General features: G+C 42.5%; 1 protein-coding gene across 2 annotated transcripts in view; it reads left to right on the plus strand.

Moving 5' to 3' along the window:
* Positions 1 to 893: 893 nt before the first annotated feature.
* Positions 894 to 27920, plus strand: part of dapk1 (death-associated protein kinase 1) — a 96501-nt gene continuing 69474 nt past the window's right edge. For both annotated transcript variants that reach the window (XM_085785927.1, XM_085785928.1), the window contains exon 1: positions 894 to 982. In XM_085785927.1, the coding sequence (XP_085642053.1) occupies positions 921 to 982 (62 nt within the window). In that variant the 5' untranslated portion in view covers positions 894 to 920. The remainder of the gene's footprint in view (positions 983 to 27920) is intronic.

Below are 27920 nucleotides of genomic sequence, written 5' to 3' on the forward strand. Positions count from 1 at the left end.
TCCCCCGGTCGTCCTTTTTACCGGGTCATTATTATTACTATTATTATTATTATTATGAGGAGGATTTAACGATATGACTTTACTCAGTGCAGTCAGCAGTCATTTTCCTCGCCGAGAGGAGGTGGAGGTGGAGGAAGAGGAGGTTTGGCGTGTTTCCCATGGCTACACCAAGCTTTCCTGGGGGGGTTATTTGCATTCCTAACCAGTCTGTGGACGTGCTGCACTCACTGCTGACATACTTATGGTTATATTGCGATTATCTTTGAGCACCAGCTACCTGGGGAAAGGGACAGAAAGAGGGTGTGTGTGTGTAGTAGTAGTAGTAGTAGTAGTGGGTGGGTAGGTTACGTTAGGTAGTTAGGGAGGAAAGAGCAGCTCCAGGAGTCGTGACGTCGCCCTGGAGGTGCAGGTTCATCTCTCCGTCTCCAGTTTGTGTTTTTTTTTTTTTTTGCCTTTTGTTGACTGAACACCCACCTTTCTTTCCCACCCACCCTGAACCTAACACCATTCACACCACCGGACCAGTCAGGTTTCTAACGCTTCTGCCTTTTCCTTCCCTCCCTCCCCTCCCCTCTCTCTCTCTCTCTCTCTTCCTCCACTCCCTCTCCCTCTCTCCACTCCTCTCCTCTCCACTCCCTTTCTCCTCCGCCGCCTCGGAAGGAAGCCCCCCTAACATGAGGAGGAGGACTAGCCGGCTGCTGTAGCCCTGTAGCCCAGACCGGTAGGGGATGGTGGTGCCGCTGTGAAGACGCAGAAGACGCCGGTGTGGAGTGTGGAGTGTCCGTGGACGAGCCTGTGCTGTGGTGGTGGTGGTGGTGGTCGCGGAGTAACGAGGGTGGTGGTGGTGGTGGTGGTGGGTGTGGGTGTGGGTGGGGGTGGGGGTAAGAGAAGAGGACCGGTGGTGGCCCCCCCTGGACATCATGACTGTTTTCAACCAGGAAAATGTTGAGGAATTTTATGAAATCCGAGACGAGCTGGGGAGGTGAGTTGATTCTCCTTCTTCCTCATAATATGTATATGATTGTGAACTGAACTTCAACTTCCCCTCTTTCATGGCTGATGAGGAGGTTATCTCATTTTAGTCTTATGAGTCTTACACAATATACTGTTAAATCCCATATTTTCCATGCCATGCTGCACCCACAACTCTGCACACACATGGATCCAGTCCACACAAACAAACACCACTGCATGCTCTCACTCGGTGCTGCTGCTGCAAGTGATGATGATTTTCTCTATTGATTAATCTGCAGTTTATCTCCATGGGCTATTAAATCGTTCTGGTCTGTAGAATACCAGAGAGTGGTCAATAGTTTTGTCTGAGCTGCTGTTCGCTCTGAATCCAATCGCACTCAACTGTATTCACAAAAAAAAAAACGACAAAGAGAGGGGAGAAATCGTCACAGTTGTGCACGTGTTTGGCTTCTTGAGCTTGTGCAATAACTGCAGTTGTCAAAATATACAGTGTTTGCTGACTCCTCCGCTGTGGATCAGCTAATCCTGGGGGGTATTTCTGCAGACACCAAGGGCACGTACGAACGACTCGTCTGAAGCTCAGCTCAGGTCGTTTGGAAATCAAATGGGAAAATTGTGATTTCATAACACATACTCACACTCACACATCTGAGATCTAAGGCACAGTTGTGTTTTGGAGGAAAACAGGATTACAGATGTGAGTAATGTTGATCTTTGGCATACTTACTGTCACAATAACAGGCCAGCTACGGTCATCTGACTCATATTTTCCACTATTTGGACTGAGTTAGATGTGCAGAAGAGCAGTGGAATAACAAACACATGAGAGAATAATAAAAAAAAAAGCACCAAAATGAAGATAGTGATGTCTCTCTAGTGCAATTTCAGCAGACTTGATGATGACCACAGCCGCCGGCTTCATGCAGAGCAGTGAAATACCATGGAGCCACCTCATCTATCAAATGGGTGTGATAAAAGGGTAATTTAGGCTTGTGTGTATCAGGCGGTGGTGATTGTGGGGGGTCTGTCGCACATAAAAGGTCGGGGAATCACTGAACTAATCATCATTGCGGCTCCAATTTGAAACATCATCATAATCGTCCTGAATATCTGCTGCAGACGGACGGACGACATTATAGTCCATACAAAACGCTAATGCACACTCTCACTCAACTCAAGCATGCACGCACATGCATGTGCTATAAATGTGAGTGGTAGCCAGGACATGCACCCACCCACCCACCCATGTATCCATCCATCCATCCACCCCCCTCCCTCTTCCTCTCTCTCACTCTCTCTGTCTCTGAGTCGGACTACATCTGATAGGCTCTGATTAATGCAGTCCATAATGCATCGTTGTCAGTGATGAAGAGGGGAGCGTCTACTGTAGCTGCCTCATCCAGGATTTATAGCAAAGAGGGGAGGGAGGGGAAGGAGAGGGAGGGGGTGTGTGTAGACGTTATCACCCCCTGCGTCTTTTACTGCACAGAATTCGCATCCTAGCTCAGCGGCCTGTGTTTGGTGGAAGGTGCATGAGTGTTGATGACATGGATCTGACAGGAGAGATGTTTTTGTTTTGTGTTTTAATCTGGAAAGTTGCTCAAATTAGAAAGTATATGTATTAAAATTGGTGGTGGTTTTGTTTTAAAGAGACACCGAGGAGTTTGATTTTGATTATAAAAGAGTCTCATATTAATGTGGATGAATCTTCGTTACCCACACTTGTTAATGGGTCCATTTTCGATAAATATATCGTTTTGTCTTTATAGTTATTTTGATATTATTATTTAGTGGTCGACTCGCCCAGCATTTCCTGGTTTCGGTTTCCTGGATCGCTAGTTGGCTTTGTTTATGGTCGGAACCACGACAGTATCTGATCGTCTTCCAACCTCCGACTTTCGTTCTTGATTAATGAAAACATTCTTTGCAAATGTTTTCGCTTTCGTCCGTCTTTCGCACCGGTCCAAGAATTTCACCGTGCGCGCGGAGGCTCATGGGAAATCTGGTGTGGAAACACATCCAAAACTCCTCATAGTTCCTTTAAGCGCAATTTTTTTTTACAGGTGCTTGGATCAAAAACTACATTATTGAACAGTTAAAGGTGGACGAAGGCTGCGTTGCTTTTATCCGCACAGTTGCATCACATCACATCACGGCTGCGGCCGCTGCTGCTGCCGCTGCTGCTGCTGTCTCATATAACTGTCAGAGATATGGGAACGGATCTAGTGCGAGGTTGCGTGGCTATCAAAGTGACACATGTACTCCATGTTGGTAATAATCAACCAATTGTTTTCTGCTCTCCAGGGCCTGTCTGGCAACACCGCTTCTCCTTTTAGCACACTCACCTTCCTTACACGGTGTGCGTGTGTGTGTGTGGGAGAGAAAGAGAGAGAGAGAGAGAGCTGAAGTTGCCATAGCTGCTTCTCTATGCTACTTTGGTAATAGAGACGATTGGGGAGCTTTGTGTAATGGGATTGAATTTCTGGCTGGAGGTAAATAGACGGCTACGTGTGAGTGTGATAGTCTCATTTGGTCACCACTCCAGCCCCAGGATCTCTTCTGTGGCTTTTTGTGGAGGACAAGGAGAGTTTAAATCAGGTTATTTGACATCATCGTTGAAGTTTTTCTATCATTTTGAAGTGTTAAAGTACTGTTACTGTTTGCTTTCTTGTAAAAACAAAAAAAGTTCCCAGTTTTTTGAGAGAGGGGTTCGGCCCAGACTGTTGTGTGTTGCACAAGTTCAGTTTTGAAGGGATTTTTTGTCTTTTATGAGACAGAAGATTTATACATGAACTGTGGGGGAGGAAAGGTTTTAGTCTGTTGCCTAATATGAAATATTAAATATAACCTTCTTAACGTTTGATACCCTGGATCATCTGTAAAATCCCATAGATGCAAAGTGCAGTTGTTGAGCAGCGAGAGCCAACTTTTAAAGTAGGGATGCAGGATAACTATCGGTACAGATGATTACCGGCCAAAATAAACACAGAGAAGTCCAATAATTATGTTACTCGAGCCAGTTATAATGAGCCAACGCTGCCTTGATTTAGCTCATTTTCAGTTTGTTTGTCCACTAAGTTGATTTGAAACAAATGCTTGAAGGGTCATAACTGATGTGGGTATATGATTGTGTTAAGTCAGAGGCAGAGCTGTGATGTTCATCTTTACTCATTCAGGTGTGTATATAAACTATAAAAATGGTATCGGTTATGAGAAGCAAGAAGTTAACGATTATAGTTATTGGTGGAAAAAAGAGTTGTGGTGCTTCCACATTTTAAAGAGACATTCAGGCTCATGAATAGAAATAAATGGCCGGTCTGTGGGAGACATGTTTTGCATCGGCTGTAAAGCTGCAGCCAGAGCTGGACTGGTGGTTTTTATGCAGGAACAACTCAAATGATATGTAAACATGGTTTTTAAGAGAGTTTTGGCCAGTTTCCAGTGATGCTTTTTTTCCTTGTAGGTTTTTGTAACATCATCCCTTCATTATTTAGGCCAGAGTTTGGCCTCGCTCTAATCACCGCCAGTTGACAGGAGCTGACACGGCTGAATTTGTTCTGCAGGACTTTTTAATGCTTCTTCTACTGTTAAAACTGTTCTTATGCTGTGTTTACAAACAGCTCCTCCAGTTTTTTGTTCCGTCTTTTCCGCCACAACGTGCATTAACTTGGATGAACTTTCGTAAAAGCCACTGTTAGTTTATGATAAAAGCCTGCCAGTCTGTCTATTCATTGGCTAGATTACAGCGGCATGACCTGCTCTATAATGCCTCGCACGCTTTAAGACAGAGAGCCTTTTGATCCGACTGTACTCCGGCCTCGACCCCGGCTGGAATTGGAATGAGGCCCATTCGGTTTTGGCTAAATGGTGCTGATGGTGTTGGTGGTGTTGGTGGTGAGGGGGAAAATTGGGAAGTCATCCAAGCAGTGACTTTCTCCTTTTCACTGACTGCTGCTGCTGCCTTTGGTGTCTGTGCACCGTATAGAGCCGGAGCCTGGTGAAGCAAAGCATCTAACCTTCATTAGTCTCCAGCCACAGTGAAGCATGCATGCAGGATAATGAGAGAGGGAGGGAGGGAGGGAGGGAGTGTGTGGAAGAAGCTGCACGGATACAGGATTCAACAAATACACTCAGGAGAGATTGAAACCGTCATTTTTGATCCATGTGTGCAGTGTGATTTGATCTAATTCTGTGTGTTTCTAGCATCTGGAACCACTTGTTAAAGAGCAACTATGCAGGATTTGTAGCTTAACTATGCTACATTTTTACCTTGATCAAACAGCTTCAGAGTAATTGTGATAAATGACTTGGAGAATGGAGGCTCCGTGACACATGCCCTGTAACCCATAATCTCTTGTTTATGACAGATTAAACTACACAAATATACACGTCATAACATTGTATATGATATATAACTTTACCGCTCTATTGATTGATTTCTCACCGGCTGCATTGTAAACAAATGCACATGGCCAGGAGGAGGGTTAGCAAAACAGCAGAAAAAGCGACCGGACTTAGCCTACATAGTTCCTCTTTAAGACATCTGAGGTGTTCCCATGTTTCCAGAACGTTTGCTTTACCAGATCTCTGTCGAGCCAGCTTACGACCTGGACCAGTCTGGGGCTTCATATGTTGGGATGTTGAATATCTGGCGCCTCTGGAGTTTTTATAGCTCTACAGAGCTGCAGAAGGCGAGTGTAACAGCGGGTTGGCTGCGCAGCCTGCAGGCAGGGCAGCAGGTTGTTACTTGTGGAGCTGCGCTGAAGAAGAAGAAGAAAGTCTAATAATAATCCCATGCAGGCAAATGAATTAGTGGTCAAATCCCCCCCCGCCCCCCCCTTTTGAACCGGGTCCAGAAGAAATGGCCACTTAACCCAGGTCCCGGCTTCTGGTAGAAATTGCTACAGCCTTACTACAGTCTCTCTCTCTCGCTCTAAAGGCTCCAAAGGCTCCAAAGGCTTCACCCCCCCAACTCCAATAAGTCAACCACTGACCACATCTGTGCACAGCTGATCACTCTAATTGCCTCACAGATTGGCAGAGAAATTCTCCCTCGGTGCCTGAGATCAGCGGGGGAGTGTTACCGCAGACGTTATAGCTACTGGCATCTCAGAAGAGCCCCTGTTCGATGCCACCTCCTCCTAAATGATGCCTCGTTGGGAGCGTTGAAGGGTTTCATAGAGGTGCAAACACTCCTAAAGCCTTAAAGCATCTGCAGCCTCCAGTTTAGTTGTAGTGGCACATGTGTTTTTTTTTAATAACAGGCTCTCAATCCTGTTATCTGTGCATGGTCTCATGTCACCGCACTGTGCATTTACATTGTGCACTTAGGGATATCACCCTCGACTCTGGGGAACAGAGATAAGCATATTTGTTCCACTGAGTCATTAATAATATTAAGAAGAAATACTCTAAATAAAATATTCATGAGCTTCGCCACCTGCGTGCCAAAGAAGACAAGTATTCACAGGAGTTTTGTTGCCTGCTTTTAAAATGTCCTTTAAACTTAAACCTTAATCATTTGATAAAAAAAACCATCAAGTTGAAGAGGAATTATGCAGGATTTGTAGCTTTGGAGTAATTGTGATGGTTTAATAAATGGCTAAACTTGTTACAGGGAGAATGGAGGAGAGAATGCGTGTCACTTATTGCATCTCTTGGCTGAAAACCAACTTTGCAAGATCAGAGCCTCTGACCTGCTGTCCCAGCTCTCGCACCGCGACACAAACATGCCCTGTAACCCGCAGTCTCTTGTTTATGACAGATTAAACTACACAAATATACACATTCTAACATCGTATATGATATATAATGTTATCTACCGCTCTATTGATTGATTTCTCGCTGACTTCGCTGTAAACAAATGCACATGGCCGGGAGGAGGGTTAGCAAAACAGTGGAAAAGCGACCAGACTTAGTTCCTCTTTAAACTCAAACTAATTAAATACTTATGTAGTCTGAAGCGACTGTGTTTTTGTTGTTGTTGTTGTAGGGGATAGAGGGGAATCTGGGACACAGACTAGCTGTTTTCAAAAGGCTTTATTAAACAACATTGTTTATTTTTTTACACATGTACTTTTCCATTGCTGAGACCCTGATCACATCAGCAGGAGAGATGACACTGACAGGCTGAAATATCGACACGCCTTTATATCAGAGTGCATAGAGTCGTTTAGGATTCACTCAGTGCCTGTGTGCTTTTATTTTTTTTATTTTTTTAGTTTCCATGTTGTCACCATTGGTTTGGAGATCCACTGACTCAGCCACTTTCTAGCTGACTTGGACGGAGGAGGATGACACGGAGTGCGTTTTGTACCACTTTCATCTGGTCCACAGGGCAGATGTACACTTTGCATAATTTTGCGGTGCTCTGCCTCCATCATAAGTCTGTGTTAATCTGACCGCTTTTGTGTCTTTCTACCAAATTTTCCCTCTTTTTCTGGTTAAGGTGTGTGTATTTCTGTGTGTGTGTGTGTTTCTGTGTGTGTGTCTGGGCATGTGGCTGCCGTTCGTAGTTGGAGGAGGGGCAGGCTGTACTTCAGAAAGGATTCTGCAATGCAAATGAGTGAAGAAAGCATTAAACTGGGACTGAATTTGGGTTATTCCTCTGCAAAAATCACCCCCAAAGACACATTTTCATGAATACAAAATAGGATTATATGCAACAACACATCCATATGGCTTCCTCTATTAAATGGTGATACGATGTAGAATAAGGAAAATCTTTTTTTTTCTCCCCCTCAAGAAACTGGAAGTCTTTTTTTGCAGACGTGTTAAAAAGAAATAAGTCTACAGGAAATCGACTACAGCAAACTGAGACGAGGCCAAACACACACACTGGGTGCAGACAGTGCCCCAGCTACTGACCTAGATTTACCCCCCTACCCTACCCTGGGTTGCATTATTGGGTGGAGGGGGCCAGTCTGTGGGTAGCAGGAGTGGCCTTGATGAGGCCTGCCACTCACCCACCCCACCCTAACCCCCGCCCCCACCCCCACAGACACTCCCCCGCTCGACCCCAAGGGAGCAGCAGCGCTGTCACATAAATGCACTGTTCCTGCTGTCAAGCCCCAGGATTTGGGCTCTCTGGTTGTTCCATGATTTATTGATTAAAATCTTAAAATAACAGGAGGAGATTTGAGGCAGTTTAGCAACGATGGACACTGATGGGAAGAGGAAATGCAAGAGTTTACACAACGAGGCCTGATTATCTGATAATACACTTCCTATTTGGACCCGCAGTTGAATTAAAAGGTTGTAAAACTGTAACGGTTGCTTTTCCCCCAACAGCTACTGTTTCTTATGAAACCTGCCCCCACTGTACAGGAGCTGATTGGCTTTAAGGTTTTGTTGAAATTATGGTTATAAGTTAACCTGCACATTAATTTCCCAATTAATTGGTCTCAAAAAAATATCATAAAATAGTGAAAAATGTTCATCACAATTGCCTGGAGCCAAAGCTGATGTCTGCAAATGTGCTATATAACAAACCAAAACCAATAGATTTAACATATGCCAACTAGTTTACAATAATGTTAGAAAGTTCACATTTGGCTCATTGCAACCATCAAATATCCAATAATTGTTTTTTATGTTGATCGACTAATTGGTTCATCCACTTGTCTTTACAGTGCAAAAATAAACACCACAACCATTAACGCATGGTACCACAAAAGCTACCAACTGAGCCTCAAAGTCCACTTCTGTGTATAGTATTTTCTCTCTTTCTTTACCAATCATAGGGTTCAACTGGGATTTTCTGCTATAAATATTTGCTTCAACAAGACAATTGACCCTGTATCTAAACAGTATACTGGATGCCAACCAGCTGACAGCTTTATATGGACAGATGCCAGTGGTAAAAGTGATAGGATCACATTAAGAGACAAACCTCCCCATATCTATGTACTACTAACATTTTAGTAATTTATCTGACACACTCACTACAGCTCTGAGTAGACTTGGGCGAAAAGAAAAAGCACAATAGTCTTGGTTGTGTCTGTTGCCAGCTTTATCTCTCAGGAGTAAGGAATGAATGAGTCAGAGCCGTGATGATGTTCCTGTGACCTCAGGATCATCAGGAGAAAAGAGAAGTACTAGAAAAAGACACAAAAAAACAGTGTTCAGTTTGTTTTAGCTTGAAAAATGAGCAGAGAAGTAAATATATAAATAAATACTTAAATGATGCTCTCTGTGTCAGTCCACCCTCGCCCGGGTGACTTAAGCCTTGTGATGGCGTCTGAATTGCGGTCAGCTTACACTTGAAATTGAAATCTGACTCATTTGGTATGTCCTCCAGGAGCGTAATGAGTTATTTTCAATTAATCTCTGCAGTCAATGGAGGATAATTGGATCCCTGCCAACTGTGTTAGCGGGTGAATGGCAGGAGTGTCATGCTTTTAATGTGTGTGTGTGTGTGTGTGTGTTGGGGGGGTGGTGGCGGCGGCGGCGGCGGCGAAGGAGCTACAAGCTTTTGTGGTCAATTATGAGAGATGTGCAGGCGGCGGAGCGTGGAAACGGAGGGGTTGTAATTGTCTTTTTTTTTTTTGTCTTTTATCCTCCTTGTGTTACTTTTACACTCGCACTAACACACTAGTGTCACGTGAGCTTTTCTCCTGCAATTAACACTAATGAATGGGATTACTGCACCTACTGCATGTTTACCAGTAATGATATGTGTCGTATACAGCCGGTGTCCCAGAATAGTTGAAGTGGGAGTGGTTGGTCAGAAATGTGTTGGAGCAGACCAGTGTAGACGTTTCCTGTTAATGTTAAAAAGATGGAAGTTTGTTATGTAACACTCCTTCCTTCTGATGCACCTTCTTTTTTTTTGGGAAATATTTTTTCTCCTCTCACACAAACTCGCCCACTAAAGATCCCAGCTCCCAGACAGTTCCCTGAGAAGATGTCAGACTACAGTATACTCACAGATACACCTGATTTAAACTTGGTTAAATAACTAGGGATGCACCAAACTGGTGTTTTACCAACATTTGGGCTTAGCATTACAGTAGGTATTCCATATTTTTTTTTACGATAATCGATATCGGCCATTATTTTTACCATAAATTTATTATAAAATGCACTCCTTTGGCTCTGATTCAGCGTCTCTCTGCCTGAAGTCACCATTCTTGGCTGTGTAACAATGTCCCACCCACTGAACCAAGATTTGTGTTGGGGTTTGTGTTATTCTACAAAGTTTTGAGTTCTTTTTAACACAGATTTCCACAGTAGTCTGGGTTCAGTCTAATCCCCAGGTGTGTTACTCTTAATCTTGACACAAAATTTCGTAATATAGGTTCTAAATATCGGTTATCGGCCCTAAAAAAACACATCAGTGGATCCCTACTACTTAGCATAGCGGCCAATTCCTGATACCAATCCGATACCACTGTTGAACTGATAAACTGTACACCTTGTCATGTGGAAGACATCAGGCCTGACTTTAACATGACTTTCCTGACTTTGTAAAACGTTGTTACTTTGTGTTTGTTGCTGCTGAATTGAAAATAATAGATCGTCATGGATCAGCCACATTATCCAATACCCAGTCTACCTATTTAGTCAATATCTGGGCCGATGTCTGCTCTTAATATGGGATCGGTGCAGCCCTGGTAATAACTGCTTCTAGACCAAACACACCACACACTTTGCCTATGCTGATTGGATTGACCTTCCTCTCTTTGCTCAGAAGGTGATGGTGATCTCTGTGTAACCAGAAGCCCCAAACAGTTTGTTTTTGTATAAACATATAAATGGAAATATCTCCATCACCTTGTAGAGGAGCTGAGCTGCAGCTGTCTGCTGTAGGATGCTGGACGTCTTGTATATACATCAGAGAATCCATGCAGGTCTGTTTACGTTGAAGACAAAATGTCAGAGTGATGGTCAGCACTGAGGTCGGTCCGTTTTCAGCCTCTGTACAAAGAGCTGACTAAACCATAACACATCCCTCCATGTCCACGTCCACTTCATGTCTTTGCTTTCTTTGTCTTTGTTTGATTCTTATTAAAAACAGCATGAACGAGCCCACACATTTTCCACACATGCAGCTTTGAGATGCTTTCCTTTTGACACACAGACAAACGCTTTTGTTGGCAGTTTTGTGCACCAACACTTATGAAAAGCCTCTACACTCTAATTTGAAACACTACGAGCAGCGTATCATCCGTCCTCAGGATTAAAGGTCAGTGTTGGAAAAATACTCTGAAGCATTTAAGTATGGTTAGTATAACAACAACAACTGAAGCCTCAGTCGAGCTCTGGCTTCTCTGGCTGGAGCAGAACAGACTGAAGATCAGCCTGCTGTCTCACATGAAGCCTGTCCAAGCCAGAACCACAGCAGAACTGACGTCTGAGCTCATTTAAAGAGGAACTAGGCACTATTTTGACATTAATTAAACAGCTTCTGTGTAATTGTGTTGGTTAAATGACTTGTTCCAGGGAGAATGGAGGCTCTCTGTCTTCCACCTAGCGTCTCTTGGCCCTACCTTGAAAGATCAGAGCCTCCGACCTGGTGTCCCAGATCTCGTTTTTGCGTGCCCCGTAATCCGTAATCTCTTGTTTATGACAGATAAGACTGCACATATACTGTACACACTGTGTAAGGTATATGATGTATAACGTTATCCACTGCTCCATGGATTGCCTTGTCGCCGGCTTTGTAAAAGCGACTGGACTTGCATAGTTCCAGGATCTGCAATGAGCATCAAGTCGTACTCCATTCATTCAAAGTATCGTGTGCAGCGAGTTGCTAAAATGTTTTTCTCATACACTTAGTTTTGTGGTGTTTCCTGTCCCTGTTTGGCAAAGTCTTCATTTATTAAATATTAAATAAACTTTATTAAAAGTATATACAAAAGTTGTGTGTTTGATGTTGGAGGTTGACTCCTGTCTGGGAACTCTCTCATCAACTTATTGATCAAACAAAGAAACAAACTCATTGTAGCCAGTAGTTTCAAACTGTAATGTAAAACATTATCAGTGTTACCTAAGCCCCACAGCACGTAGTGGTTGTTCTCAGTGAACTCAAACCATCATTGTTACTGACCGACCTACTTATCTGCAGCACAATGTAATAATTAATTTTATTATCAGGGAAGTGTTCTGTCCTAATCAGTGTTAATATGGGTCGTTTGTATTGATTACAGCGAGTATAGATCAGGACCATCTCAGTGAGGTTGAAGAAAAAGAATACACTACTACTACAAAAGATTTAAAGCAGCTTTAGCACTTTACATTATGCATTTAATGGATCAGTCATTTCAAGTTCACTGTTAAACTGCCCAGTCCATGAATTGTTGTATTGACCACTGTCCTCGTGTTGTTTTTGGCAGCAGCAGGCCGGCGCCATACACAACCTGCTCAGCAGCTCGCAGCAGACAGACTGGGTTGTTAGAGAGCAGCTGGTGAACATGGTGGAGCATTTAGCAGCTACAGAGTCAGATACTTTCCTTGAGGGGATGGTGGAGACCAAAACCAGAGCAAAAGGAGAATCAATATTGGACTTAAGTGAAAGCTAATGTTGCTGCAGGACTGTAAACATGCAACTGTTTGCTTACTAGCTCACGCTGTCTACTCAAAAGGTTTGCAGGTTTAAGTCCCTGCAGGTTTAACATTTAACAACCAATCGATTAATCTTTTAAATAATTGACAGATAAATTGATAATGAAAATAATCGTTAGTTGCAGCCCTACACTCATACATACACTCTGTATAGATTGTATACAGATTGAAGCATCTGCATTTGTGTTCTTGGATGGACTGTGCTGGTGCCTACAGCTATGTTAAGTAGGGTAGGGCCGGGTAATTAGGGTAAAGACGTTACCGGCACTCAAGCTTGAATAATCTTAATATTTAATATGGGACAAAAGACATTTTAGCCTTCATCAGCATGATACCAGTTTGACACTGATGTATGAAGTTTTATGCTGACGATTGGCCAAAGAGGAAACATGCTCATCCTTTGGCTGATATTAAATATTTAAGATGAATTAAGTGTCCTTTACCTTGTTGATTTTAAGGTACTCAGGATACTCAGGATCTGCAGTTGTGAGCTCTCACTGTCTTTCTCTTTTATTTGAAAAACCACAGAGTGAGTTTTAGCTTTGTCATGTTCTCAGTTTTTCTGTGCTCTCTCCCTCCTCTGCTGTCTCTTTTTCTCTGACCCTTTATCCACTCGTCAGTTGGTTTCAGCAGAGCTGCTGCTTAAATGTCAATAACATTCAATTATATTCTCATGCCTTACATAACCAGACACAGAAAATGAAATCGAGGGCCTCGGGGGTGGGGGGGGAGAATGCAGAACCACTTTTCTGTTCCTGTTTAATCCTCTCACAGGCTCATGCCAAAAATTTTCTGTTGCTTGTATCTAGGTGGATCATTGTTGTCGCTCCGAGTTGCCTTGGTTATATTCATGCTCCTGCAGTCTGTTATTGTTTGGGCTTTTCTGAAGGTCCTTTCCTTGAGGATCAACCTTTTGTGTTGTCTCTGATGTGCTTCTGCATTGGGATGATCAAAAGAAAGGGCAAGGGGCTTTCAAAACTCTGTTCGCTTTTAATTAATGTCAGAAAGGTCGGGCTGGAGGTGGAGAAATTCAGCTCCGCTAATCTCACAGTCGTTACCGCAAATCATAAAGTGCAGTCATCATTTAGTATCTGAATGTCACGTCTTGTCTCCTCCTCGTCAGTGTAAAGATTGTCTCATGACAGCAGGGTCCAATCAGCACTCGGCATCTATTTGGAAACTTACAGAACCAGTCTGTGTGCCTGCTGCTGGTTTTTTGAGTCACGACAGGGTTAACCACCTCGAAACCTGTTGAATGTCAGTATCAGCAGACGTATAGAGGCCCTTGTTTTTAAAGCGCAGGCACAGAATAAAACAGGAGACGATGGATGGACCAGCTGAAGCACCAGCAGCCCCCCCCCTCCTCCCTCCACCCTCCACCCTCCACCCCACCTGCCACCATCTCCTCGGTTGTCAGAACAACGGTCTTGCACTTTTTTCAATTTGTATGCACAGCCTTAGGGATGGGTATTGATAAGAATTTAGCGATTCCGATTCCATTATCGATATTGCTTATCGATTCGATTCCTTATCGATTCTCTTATCGATTCTCATTGGGTGAGGGAATAAAAGAGAAATGGGTTTGTTTGCATTAATGCAGTGGTTCCCAACCTTTTTTGGCTCATGACCCCTTTTGACATCACAAATTTCTGGTGACCCTCAATCAAGATGAGCAAGCTCAGATATTTGTATATGCTGCATTTTATTTGATCTTGATTTATATTCAAGAAAGTGAATGTATAAAGAATATAGTTGTTTAAGATTGTGAAAAATAATTAGTTAAAAAAAAATAAATTAATCAATTACTAGACATTTAAGGCGATCCCATTTGAATTCCAGGCGACCCCACATGGGGTCCCAACCCCAAGGTTGAAAACACTGTATTAATGGCTCTAACATTAAAAAAGTAGACAGGACCGACCTGCCTGGACAGGTTAACACTAGACCACTGTGGCTGTGGGCCAGCTGTGCTCACAGGAGGAATTTAACAATGTTTCCATTTCATGGTTTTTATGCATCTGTATCTTCTCACTAGTTATTGTTTTCATAACGTTCGTTTTTATGCGGAGCGAGCGAGTGAGCGAGCGAAAGAGAGAGAGCGCGCAAGAGAAAAGACACAGGGCGCAGCTACCGTTTAACGTGGCTACGAGCAAAACCTGAAACGAGGTGGTTGGAAATGAAGAGAGAAAAACACAAAGAATAGACATGTAGCCTGTTCAGGAGACATTGACCTGTCCTCCTCACGACGTGAGGGAGGGAGGACCGGATGTGGCTCACAGGTTAGTGATGAGGAAACGTCACTGTCAGCTGCATCTGTCAGCAGCTCCGCTCCACACAGACACCACACTAACTTTATTTTGGGAGAACAAACGGTGACACGTGGATATAAACACTAAGCATCCTCATTTATAATGAAGATTGATTTTAACGGAGCGTTACGTAACGTCATTAATCAATTAATGCGCGGGTTTCTGAACCAAACGGAATCGATAAGGGAATCGTTAAAGCAGACACGCACACGATTCCAAGAATTGATCCAAGTTGGAACCGGTTCCGAAGAGGAACCGGTTTTCGATACCCATCCCTACACAGCCTGATATCAAGTTGGAGTCTGTTTTTTGTCCTCCTCTTTAACAGACTGAGCACATTTGTATCCGAAGCAGACAGGTAGACTAAAGCCTTTCCTTTGTTTGGGAAGAGCTCAGTCACCATGATGAAATATCAAGCTGCAAAACTGAGAGAAGGATGTTGGCAGTTATAGGTGAATTTAAAAGTCCAATATTTTAGACTTTAGGCTGAGATAAGTTTGAGGAATCAAAACCAATCTCAATGTAGACTGTTTTCTCTCTATATCTAGCAGATTTCAGGTAAACACATGGAGAAACCAGATCCTGCAAGGTTGGACTGTAGGTCCAGGTGGGCGGGGCTTTGGCCAGCTGCTTTGTTGTGACATCACAAAGTTACAGGAAGTCTTGACAGCTGCTTTTAAGGCTCAGTTTCTGAATATACAGACAAGACTGTGTATATTTCTGTGTGGACTGAGGCTTTTCATACTTTCATTGCATTGATGTAGAACCTAGAGCTGCTTTATAATCAAATTAGACATGCAAATCTCATTTTATACATTATGGGACCTTTAAACTAAAAATGTCAGTATAATGAGATTCTTGCCTTTGTGGTACTTGACTGAATCATCCCTGTAGTTTAGAGTATAGAACACATAATTTAACACTTTAATCCAATAGTGAACAGCAAAAACATAATTTAAAACTTTAACTAAACAGTGAAATCATTACACTATGATAAAATGCAGCAAAAGAAGAGTTGGACCATTGTTTGTAGTAACTACATTGATTAAAGGAACCACCTCTGACAACACTGATCTGTTTATGTTTATATTATGTTTATCATCTCACTTTACCGTCGGGAAAATTCAAAACAATCCTGAGGCCAAATATAGAATAACATCGAAGTGTTGTCCAGATATGAGGGTGGTGTGATGTTACTCAGCGGTGTGTGAAATCTGCGGTGATGTGTCCAAAGTGAGTCTAATCGATACTACAGGCGTATTGATATGGATTTCAGTTGGATTTCAGTGACCGCTGAAGGTTTTTTCACCAACATGGGACTGAAAATAAGGAGATGATAATAAATCCTGGTCCTTTTTTTTAGGCATTGAAACAGATTTAGAGGAAAAATGTGCATAACGTACAGACTATTTAAAGCCTTAGTAAAAGCTTGGATGAGAACTTTGTTTTTTATCAGCTCTCCTAATTATCTGCGTGATTAATTGATTCTCCAAGAGAGCTGTTGAGGAGATGATTGAAGATCCTCAGAGGGAAAGACAGTGATAGCTGTTTCTGTAATGAGTTACACCAGATGAAACGCCTCAGATGGTGGTACAGTGAGGGGTTGTGAGGAGTGGGTTCGACAGCTCCTGACACTGACACAGTTTGATTATCTCGGGGGCTGTGGATCATAACAGCCCCGAGGATGGCGAGGCCGAACCTTTCACCTCTCTTTACCTTTAAGCACAATGTATCCATTGTTTGGCGCTGCCTTAAAACCGTGGAGCTGGGGGAGGTGAATGACATTCCTCTGACACATTGAATGGCTTTTCACTGAGGCTACTAGACAAGGGCAAACACTGGCTGCCTCTCATTTAGCTTTCTGTCACTAATCTGTCTGTCAGTGCCGTCGCTTATGGTTTCTGAAGCTGCTGCTGCCTCCCTCCCTGCTGGTTCATATTGACTGTGAAACAGCTGTGAATGGAAAGAAACACACCTGGATAGAGCTCTTATGTTGTAGAAAGCTGCAGCTGATGATGCCCCAGTGGCCTGAGTGTGCAGATGCATGTGGGTCAAGTTTGGCCTGAGAAGTTTGTCGCATATTATATCCTCTTTCACCTCATGTCCTGTAAGCTTTCTCTCTACTGTACTCTCTATGATAACAGCAAAAAACCTACAATAAATGGACATACCTCAACCAAAGATTGGATAATATGGGAAAAAGTTAGTCACAGTTATGTTTTTTCATACCGAAAATCAAATATGAAAACATTGTTCAGGAACTAAGCAAGATTTTTACCTTAATTTAACAGCTTCAGAGTAATTGTGTTGGTTAAATGACTTGAGGCTCTTTGTCTTACCCCAGCGTCTCTTGGCCGAAAACCAACATTGCAAGATCAGAGCCTCCGACCCGGTGTCCCAGATCTCGTCTCGGCAGCATAAACGTGCCCCTTGTAACCCGTAATCTCTTGTTAATGACACATAAGACTACATAAATATACATATCATAACACTTATATGATATATAACCTTATCCATTGCCCCATGGTTTGATTTATTGCCGGCTTTGTTGAAAACAATTGCACATGGCCGGGAGGAGGGTTATAGCAAAACAGAGGAAAAGCAACCAGACTTGCATAGTTCCACTTTAAATACAAAACTTAACCACAAAAATAAGTCATAAAGGTGTGTGAGTAAGTGTCAGTTGATCTCATCTCTTTGTCTGTTATCTGATCAAACTATGTTTATATAAAGAGTCATTACACAGTGTTTATAGCACTGAGGTGTTAAATCTCTTCACAGTGTACCAGTCTTTTCCGACCGCTGCTGCTCCTTCAGGCTCGGTTCAACTCAGTCATCATTAAATCTATTTGTTCATACCAAACTTGATTGGTTTTACATTTTATACATTAGTTTCATGTTTGATGTCAAGTTATGTCCATATTAACAGATAAGCAATACTCATTAAACTATTCTACATGTTTAGTTGATGTAGAGTAGTTAAAGTCTGCCAGTGTAGTTCAGGTAAAGTTTGTCCATGTCAGTCAGGATCTTATCAGTGTGTATGGCCATGATGACCTCATTAATGTAATAATATATGATGACCTCATTAGTATAATAATAATAATAAACATCCTATAAACAGGACGTGGGGTGACTGAGGTGAGAAACGTCTCCGTCAGGACATCCTGACAAAATCCATATCTGCACACAAACACACACACTCACACTCACACGCCCACCCAGGATTATCTACCACACTTCTTCCTTCCTACCACGGGTTCCTCTGCTGCTGCTCAGTCTCTGAATCCTGTTGCCGTGGTTACCCTTCCGCTGTACACAATGGCAATGGTGGTTGCATAATGTTTTTTTTTCTCTCTCTCTCTCTCTTCTTCTTCTTTTTCTTCTTCTTTTTTTTTTATGCCGGTGCAGTTTGTGGCCCACACTACAGCTGAGTGGGTAGGGAGCACTCACTCTGAGGCGTCCTCCTCCCACTCTTCGCTCCATGCTAATGAAAAGCACTCCGGCCTCACCGGGGAGTTTTTTTTTTCACACTGAATCACAGTCGGACAGCAGAGAAACCTGCAGGGTTGTTGTCGTCGTCCGTTTGGCTGCTCTGCTCTGTCCTTGGCCGAACTGTAACAGATAGTGTTGTAGATGTTGGAGGTGGTGGAGGCCAGAGAAACAAACAGAAGAGGCTTGAAACCAAGTGCAGACAGAATCCCACTGAAAAGATTTTGCCCCTCAGATCATTAAAGGGATAGTACAGTACAACATTTTGGCAAATTCGCTTATTGCCAAGTTGTGACCTGCACAGTCACCACGCTATGAAATAATAATGTAACATTACGAGACAGAGTTGTTTTAGAGGCAAATGCGTAGGGGGAACTACCTTTCAGACACATAACCCAACATTTTTAAGTGTGCACGCCACGGCTGCTGGGCTGATGTGTCGTAATGTTACCTAATTATATACATGATTATCTCATAGTGTGGTGAATGTGCAGGTTACAACCTGTCCACCAGAGCGTTTTGGAGTTGTTGGATTGTGTATTTGATGAGTTTGACAAGCGAAAATACCATTCACCTCCATTGTGTTCACTGAGCAGCTCGCGTCTCTGCCCCGTGGATCTCCAAACAACATGCACTGATAATTAAAGGTTGTGAACCTGCTCCTTAGGGACTAGGGATTATGGTAATAGGCAAATTTGCCAAAATGTTGAACTATCCCTTTAAGTTGCACAGTGTACTAATGCTTCGTGTTTATGAGTGGGCCCGGTGCCTTGTGGGATTTTTGAGTTACCATTCAGCTTTGAGTTTTAATTTGGAGGGATGTTGTTGTTGACGTTTTCATTTTTGGGGAGATCACAACTTCATATTCACACAATAAACAGGAAAAAAAACAAAACAAAACTGTCTAAAAACATCTGGTATCTGTCTGCAGCAGCTTTATGGCTTACTGGACTTGAACCATGTGAAAGCTGGAGTACACTGGATTATTTCATTATTGCTGAATCTTATCAACTAACTCCAGCATAATAGATGCATAATAAGAAAAGAAGCAGATCCACTGAGTCAGCAGTCTGTAGTTTCTCTTCTGTTTCTCTATCTGCTGTGTCATCTTTACATTTCCTCCAGCACATAAACACCCAACAAGTGTCAAACACAGAGGAAGCCGCCTCAGAGCCGTGCTGTGGACTGACTGTGAAGGGGATGGACTGATGTGGTGTCTGACTGTGGACACTGGCAGAGGGACTGTATTCATCCCCCATGAGCCAGGGACAATTTAATTAACTAGAGAAGCAGGACTGTAATTGCAGTGACCAGGCACGTTTTAAAGGGATGCCACACACACACATACACACACACACACATAAAAAGACTAAGACACTGTTGGTTTTCTTTCTTTTTAATGTGGAGAAGTGGATGGAAAATAAGCCTGACCCAAATTCTTACTGTGGTGTATTTTTTTTTTTTTTATGTTTAGCTGCTTTATGGGGAATCAGTTGAACCAACACCGCCCACTTTCACAGTCGTACCGCTTTTTCTTTCTCTCACTCTCTCTGTCTCTCTAGTTTTTGCGCTGTTCGATGCCAAGCAATTTGGCAGCAACGCTAGCAAAGATTATTTTTTTCTTCTTTTTTTTTTTTATTCCCCATGAAATATTAATCTCTGATTCGAAAAACAAAACGTGCACCGCATCAGATCCAAGATCCAAGGTTGATCGGTTTTGTCCGTTGTCGTCCAAAACTCTCCGCAGACCTGTTTAAACCTCAGTGGACCCATTAAACCTGGCAGCCACTGTGTTTTTTTTTTCTTTTTTAACAAATATAGAAACACTTAGTGAATCAAGGTTGAAAATAATGAACACCTAATGGAGCGGCTGGCCTCAGTGCTAATTGAAAGAAAGGGAGAGCAGTCATGGCAGGAGATGTGAATGAAGTTTTCATATTAATGCATTAATGGTGTTAATGCATTGCATCCACACTGGATTTTTTTTACATTGTCTGCAGAGTGTGAAAATTGTGCAGCAGCGTTTCATCTCATCATATTTGATCAATATTTACAGTTTGTGTCCTTCACCTGAGGATAAACCCGACCTGATTTCCAGGAATAAGCGGGCCAGGATGCTAATTTCCTTTTCCCTCAGAGCAACACACATTGATTTGCTGAGCTTAGTGTGAGTGAAGCAGTGGAATACACACCCACCAGAGACCCTGAGCTTTAACATTTTACTGACTGAACCGGTACAAAATGCATATTCCAGCTCACTTAAACCGCGGTGTATGGCGTTGTGATTCAGTCCTATGGAGACCAGTGACAGCTCTGCCACTCTCTTTACTCTCCGTCTGCCCGGCCGGCTGATACGGGGATGACTGATCCCAACAGCCCGTCGTCGTTGGGCTGCATAAAAGCTGCTTTGTCACAAAGCTGACAGGGATGGAGGGCCCAGATTGCCAGATTACAGCACCTCACTTTTTTATCAGATGGCTGCATTATCCGGCCTGAAAGCTAGACCTGTGTTTCATGACATCAAATCCTTCGCAGTGCAGCATCTCCAGAAAGTATGTCAGAGCACAGAGCAGAGATTTAATGGCTCTTAGGTACGAACCACACACAAAAAGAGGGTTGATATGAGAGTAGGAACGAATCAAGTCGTCGTTCTGCTTCATTATTTCATCAATATTCTGATTTTTTTAAAGCTCAGAGGTTATTCTCGTGCTCTGTTTCCTCTGAGTTCACATCATGTGACCTGAGTTTGTTTTGCTTGTAGCTAGGAAACAAATAAACCCAAATGAACAAAAAAATATGCACAGGAACAAAGCAAAACTTCCTCTGTGGTTTTCCTGGCCATGAGGAGCCGGCGCCGTAGGAAGGTGAGATCACACTCATTATGTTCCCATTTGAGTGTCGTCCTCCATCGGTCCGTGTGTGCATCAGTATCAGATTTGACAGAGAGGCTTTGTGCGTGAGGTATGTGCCTTGCCGGAGCTCAGCGAGCCCGCCTGCTATTGTATTTAACACTTTTCAGCTTTTCAGCACCCTCTCCTATTTCACAGTAGTAGTGCAGAGAGCCAATCAATATCCAGCTCGCTGTAGTGGAGGAGAGATGATACTCAATGTAGTACAGGGCTGTTTCTTCTCCATGAAGGCAAATTTAAATATGAGAACAATGAAAATTCTGTCTCTTTTATTGTTTTTTACATCTGTTGATTTGAACACAGTGGGCACAAGCAGTTGTTAACAATTTTGATATAACACTAGCTCGTCGTTTATTGGGAATATTTTCTGCTCTCAGCTTAAAAATTCTGAGATTTTTCTGCTTTTCTCTCTCACATCATCCATCCATCCATCCATCCATCCATCCATCCAGTCTCAATCTCAGATCTGACTGACACATAGAGATAAACATCCATGTACACTCACATTCACCGCTGTGAGTGATTTAAAGTCTCTGGTCTCATATAAACTGTAAATTGAGAATCGTAGACTTTTTCCGACTCTTCGCCAGAGAAAAGAAATTTGAAACTCCCTCGGGATGGATGTGTTTTGTCACATGGACATTTAATTGATAAATGAACACAGACAGATAGTTGCAGTTCCAAAATTTGCACATAAACAGGGCACTTTACATCATGCACTTTACACTGTACTGTACTGATTGTATTATATTGTATTAATATAACTATTACCTGTCGAGGTACAATGGATGCATTAATATGCACCATCCCTTTCAAATAAATAAGATAATAGGAAAATGGCCGCACTAATCATGAAATAAGTGCTCTTAGATTAAATCCATAAGAGCAGGATGTGTTTCTTTGAGTTGTTGCTGGGACCAGGTGTTTCAGGAAGACATCAATCCTAACACAATTTACTGGCTGAAATCAGATTCTCTTCGATTACTCAAGAAAATATGCATATTTTAAAAATCAAATAATGTTCTGCCAGCTGGAGCGTTCAGTCATATCTAAGTTTTCATCAGCATGTGTAGTTTTCTTCCTTCCCATGTGCTAACCGTTTGTATCGTTTCATTATTTCCTACGTGTCTAGTTTGATTTTCCACTGGGTCAAGGATGCGTCTCTTTGTTGACGACCAGGACTTAAACCTGGAGATGAAAGGAGGAACCTTTAGTGCAGGTTTTCTTTTGTCAGCAGCCAGTTACACTGCACTCACTGTGTTGTTAATGTGCTGCTGCTGCTGCTGTTGTGTGCTGTACGTCCTGCAGTGACTCGGCTAATTGATTAAATGACAGCCGCGTGGTGATGTCGCTGCTGGCAGAGTTGCTTTATCGCTTTCGAACAACACTGATGATGATGATGATGATGGCTCTGACTCGGCAGCTACTGTTACTGCAGGGAGGAAGCTGCAGGAAAGGTCAGACGTCACGTTGTTAAACACAAAGAAGGAGACAGAAACTGTGTGTGTGTATGTGTGTTACGTGCTGCTCTGTGCAAGAAGATCTGCTGCTTTTTTTTTTTTTTTTATCCGTGCATACCAGGAGGAATATGTTCCAGCCAGGGGAGTGTGGGAACAGTGGTCTTAAAAGATCATATATATACGTTGCATTACACTCCCACGGCTGAAGGCTGCACTGTGTTTAAGAGGCTGTAATGTATAGATGGATTATGGCAGGATTGAGGTCGAAGATTAGAAGGGTGAATGTCAGACTTTTCCTTTTCCAGCTCGGCTCAGTCTCCCTGAGAAAGACTTACACATTAGATTATTCTGCAGTAAAGTGATTTATATCCCGTCCTGTCCAGACAAACATAAGCTCGGTCTTATAGAGGAGGAGGAGGAGGCCCGGTCCCGACCCGGTCCCGACCCGGTCCCGACCTGGCTGTGAACCGGACAGTGAGACACACACCCGGTTTATTCTGTGTGATGTGGTGTCAGTGATGCTGCAGAGATTTTCCCCTGAGATCCTGAAGCCAGCTGGAGCAAGTGTCAGAATCAAACTCTCCAGCCGGTAAAGTACAGATTTTCTAGGCAGGTGTGTGTTTGTGTGTGTTTGTGTGTGTGTGTGTGTGCTGTCAACCCAAGCTGTGCCAGACATCCTGCACTGACAATCTGAGATTGTTATCACCTCATTCTCACTGAGGAAGCTGCCATCTCAACACAAAGCTATGAAACTAAATAGAATAGTTTTACAGTGTAATAATAATATTGATAATGATTTGATAATAATAAATCAATGAAAAAAGGCTTTGTTCATGTGAACCAGACAATGTATCTCACTGGACTTTTTGACTTTCTTCACTTTTACATAAATAACATTTCCTTTTACTTGCATCAATCATTCTGCATAATTGTTAAAATCATCATCTGTATAAACACAGCTGGATAAAACCAACAAAAAATGTAATATTTCATCACTATTTCGTTGTCGTTTTCCAACTTTTGAGGTTTGACTGGTCTTCTTCTAATGACATCATCGCGTTGTACCCTTTTCTTTTTCTTCTTCTATAGTTTAGTGGCACATGAGTGGAGAATTAGTGCCACAAACTGTTTATCTTGAGGCGCTGAATTTCTAATATTCGACAACAACATCTGTTGACATTAGCATCATGAATTTAGTTAACTTGCAAAGCCTGAAAGGCAAACAGAAATGTAGTTTAGGCTTCTACTAATATAGTGGTATTAAATGATCAGGAAAAAGACAATTAAATCATTAATCCCAATTATTTGTACTTTATGGGAATTAGCCATCGACTAAGATTTCATGCCCTAGTCCAGACCTGGGTTAGGCTGAGACTCAGTGGCTGCACAGAAACAAACAGAAGTAGCATAAAAGATGCATGAAACCAATAATGAAGAAAAAGTCTTGCATCCCATTTGAATAAAAAATACAGATTATCCACACGGATCAAATAATTGTTGTTGAATTTCATTATGGTCAGAATAACATTTACATGATGAAATTCTGATTCTGGCATAAATAAATAACCTTGAAGGCGTCATTGATTACCTCCTCCTCCTGTCTGCATAAAACAAAAAAACCAGTTGGAGCCAGTTACCAGACACTGATTCATCAATACTTAAAGCTGTAGATTAGAAAATAAAGACTGATTGTCAGATATAGATAGAAAAATAAACATGAAGCATCAGTTTGACTTGGAGAAAACTGAGATGTGATGCAACCAGACGACGTGTTTTCATACAGGTTGCACCGACTGAGCTTCCTGGAAACAGAAATACAACTCTTCAGTAAAGTTGGGCAGCTCCTGACTTTTTTCTTTCCTATTGATCATAACAAGTTGAGAACACAACTTTGATATCACCTACTGATTGTGATTGAAAAAATGCGGGGCCGTTAGCGATGTTTAACATAAGAATTTGGTCGATGGCCGATGTTGGCATTGGCGTTACATCCCACAAAACCACAAATTCTTTTTCACAGACAACGTAAGATGGCTTCAAACAACACTGAGTGTTTTGTTTACTGTTGTGCGAGAGTCAAGTTGACACGCTCAGTATGTTTACAGGTAGAATACACAACAGCCAGATTTACGAAAACGTTGATATTTTGTTGATAAAACAAACAGGAGCTTCAGACGACCTGTAAACATACTGAACAACTGCATAACAGGAGCAATTAAAAAGAAAATCTTCAGATTCGTTCTTTTAGACCTATATTAGGAAACTAGAGCCCCAGGTTGAATTTTCCTGGAATTGTCCTTTAATAGCACCAGTGGAAAAGGTCTTATGAGACCATGAGAAACCAGTGAAGTTGTGGTCGAGCAGTTAAGAAGAAATGAGCTGAAACTCGGTGTTAAGCTCCATAAAGTCGAGCAGAACTGCACATTCTGTTCATTTCACACATTATTATTATTTAAAAATTTATTATAGCCTTAAGGAATGTCACTTGAGTAATTTTCAAAGTTAACAAAGCGTCTCCAGAGCCGCTAAAAGCATCATAAAACTTTTTTCACATGCTCCTTTTTTTTCTTTTTTCCTCGTACATTAAATTACCCATGACCAATGAGTTCTTTTCCCTCGTCCTCCTCTTGTTATTTTTATTTTGAAATCACGCACCAGCTGTTATTATAGACTTTTAAAAAACAGCAACAGCTGCTTCTGCTTTTGGGCGTGGCTGTTTTTTACCCTCACAAAAAACAACACAGGTGATGAATTATATACACACAGAGTTTTTAATGTAGAAAACATTCACATCATCATTGTTTCCACTGCTCCGACACATTGGCAGCACTTTGTCTTTGTGTTGTATTGTTGCCGTGCTGTGCGCTCGTTACCGCTCAGTGTATTCCCCATCCTGCTGCCCACTCTCACTCGGCTTATCTTTGTTTAGAGAGAGGCTTTTGTGTTGCTCATTACCACTGAACACTGTTCATTCCAGCGCTGCTTGATCTTAACAAGGCCACAGGCTCCTCAGCCTCAGCCTCCTTTAACTAACATCAGGCAGAGCCGCGCTGGGTTTGACAGCTCACCAGTGTCGAGTGATCGGTCTTCACACTGAGTGGGCACAAGAGTGTGTAACGTCACATCTGTGAGTTTTGAACCTCTGTGGTTTAACTGTTTGTGGTGGGCACCGCTTCCTGCTCATGCATGTTTTAACGTTAAAGTCAAAATATCACTGAACTTTACAGTTTTAGGTTTCATTTTTCATTACATTATCAGCTGATTGAGCTGAAGTTGCAGCAGTCAACTGTTATTTTCTTGGTTTTTATCAGTTGTTTGGTTTATGAAGTGTCAGAAAAAGATGAAAATGTGCAGCATGTGTCACTAAATGTCTCTGATCCATTGTCCAAACCCTCAAGAAGTAAATAATCTTATCATAATAATTATTTCCACATCAGTAGATGTCAATATACATACTATATCACCAGAATCTCAAATCACAAATCACAAATACTACCCTATACTGTATCTTATCCCGTAATAAACTTTAATTTTAATAATAATTTTACTTATTTTGGTAAGTTCTTATGTTCATGCTATGATTTCTTGGTCATACCTTGACAGTTTCGCCTGCTGCTCCTTCAGTCTTATTCCAAGAAATCAAAGCCTGAACATAAGAAACATACCAAAATATCAATCGTTTCCTCTGTATAGAAGAAGATATTCACGTCATTATGACTCATGATAAAACATTCACCACTTATTTTCTCACTGTTTCACCTTGTGGTCTAAACTGACCTGTAGTCAGTTATTGGACTCAGTGTCTGCAGTGTAAGTCTCTGAAGGTGTTTCTAGTGCGATCGAGCCGTATACATCTACAGCCAGAGCTGCAGACATACAATCAGATTATCTGTGTTCACATTGACCGAGCTGATTCTCTCACTCTGCCTCCTGTTTGCCTGTTTGCATGTAGATTCACAGAGAGCAGGTCTGTTTTCAAGCAGCAGCGTCTGTTAATTTGTCCTTTTCTAGATATATTTAACTGCAGCCTGCACGTCTTCACTCCCAACAGGTGGAACTGCGTATTAGTCAAACCTGAGGTATCAGTCGAGTGTGGAGCAGTGAAGTCTCTGTCATACAGGCTAAAGAGAAAGATAAACTCTCCTCCAGCCTGTAACGCCAGGATCTGAGAAGCATTGTCACACACCCAGGCAGCTCTGATCCACACAAACAAACCTCTCCTCTCCCAACCAGCTTCTCCTCCTCCTCCTCCTCCTCCTCCTCCTCCTCCTCCAGTTGCTTTGGAGAAACAAGTAGGCCAAAAAGTGGGAAGCCCTGTCTCTGCTTTAAGCAACAACAAAGACAACTGAGCAATTTGATCCTGCAGACTATCTGGGGTTTTCGCTCTGAACAGGGTTGAGGGGGAGAGCTGCTCCTCCCTCCCTCCCTCCCTCCCTCCCTCCCTCTGTTTGTCTGTGATTTCCCAGGAACTCTTTTTCCCCGTCTGCCTGCCTGCCTGCCTGCCTGCACATTATTTCTGGCCCATCTTCACGCTTATTCAGCAGCAGCAGCAGCAGCAGCAGCATTCGTGCAAGTCAGTGCTCTCCCTGCACATCCCTGGAGGATGACAGGGGTTTCCCCGGCTAGCCTGCCTCCTCCTCCTGCAGCTAGCAGGTTAAACATTAAAAAGGTGTGTGTGTCACGTTTACCTCCGGTTAGCTCTCGATCCCGAAGAGCTCAGGGAAACTCGACCAGGGGGGAGGAAGGTATTTGATTTTGAAGCCAGCGTTTGGGTTTTCGTTTCCCACTCCACTACCTCACCGAGGAAAGAGAGCCGTGTTGAACCGCTGCCATTTTCCCCTTGTTTGTGTGTGTGTGTGGTTGGTTGTGTGTGTGTGTGTGTGTGTGTGTGTGTGTGTGTGTGTGTGTGTGTGTGCAGCTGGTGTTGTTAACGAAGGGTGGGCTCACTTTCCCCTCTCTCTTTATGTGCACACAGCTTTGGAAATAACACAAGTGCAGAGTTTGAAGTTTGATTCCCACAAGCCTGGATGTGTGTTTTTCCCCTCGTGCTATTGTTGATGTCAGTCTCTGTTCTCACATGTTGATGGTGATTGAAATCTTTTTCATGTTTTAACAGCATTTATGAACTCCAGACTAACTTTTTTTTTTAGTAGGAGCACAGTGGCACCCTAACTTAAAATTTTAGGAGCGCAAGCAGAACATTTCGGGTC

The sequence above is a fragment of the Trachurus japonicus genome, chromosome 9 (assembly GCF_045865225.1).
Source record: "Trachurus japonicus isolate A0001 chromosome 9, Traja_1.0".
NCBI lineage: Eukaryota > Metazoa > Chordata > Actinopteri > Carangiformes > Carangidae > Trachurus > Trachurus japonicus.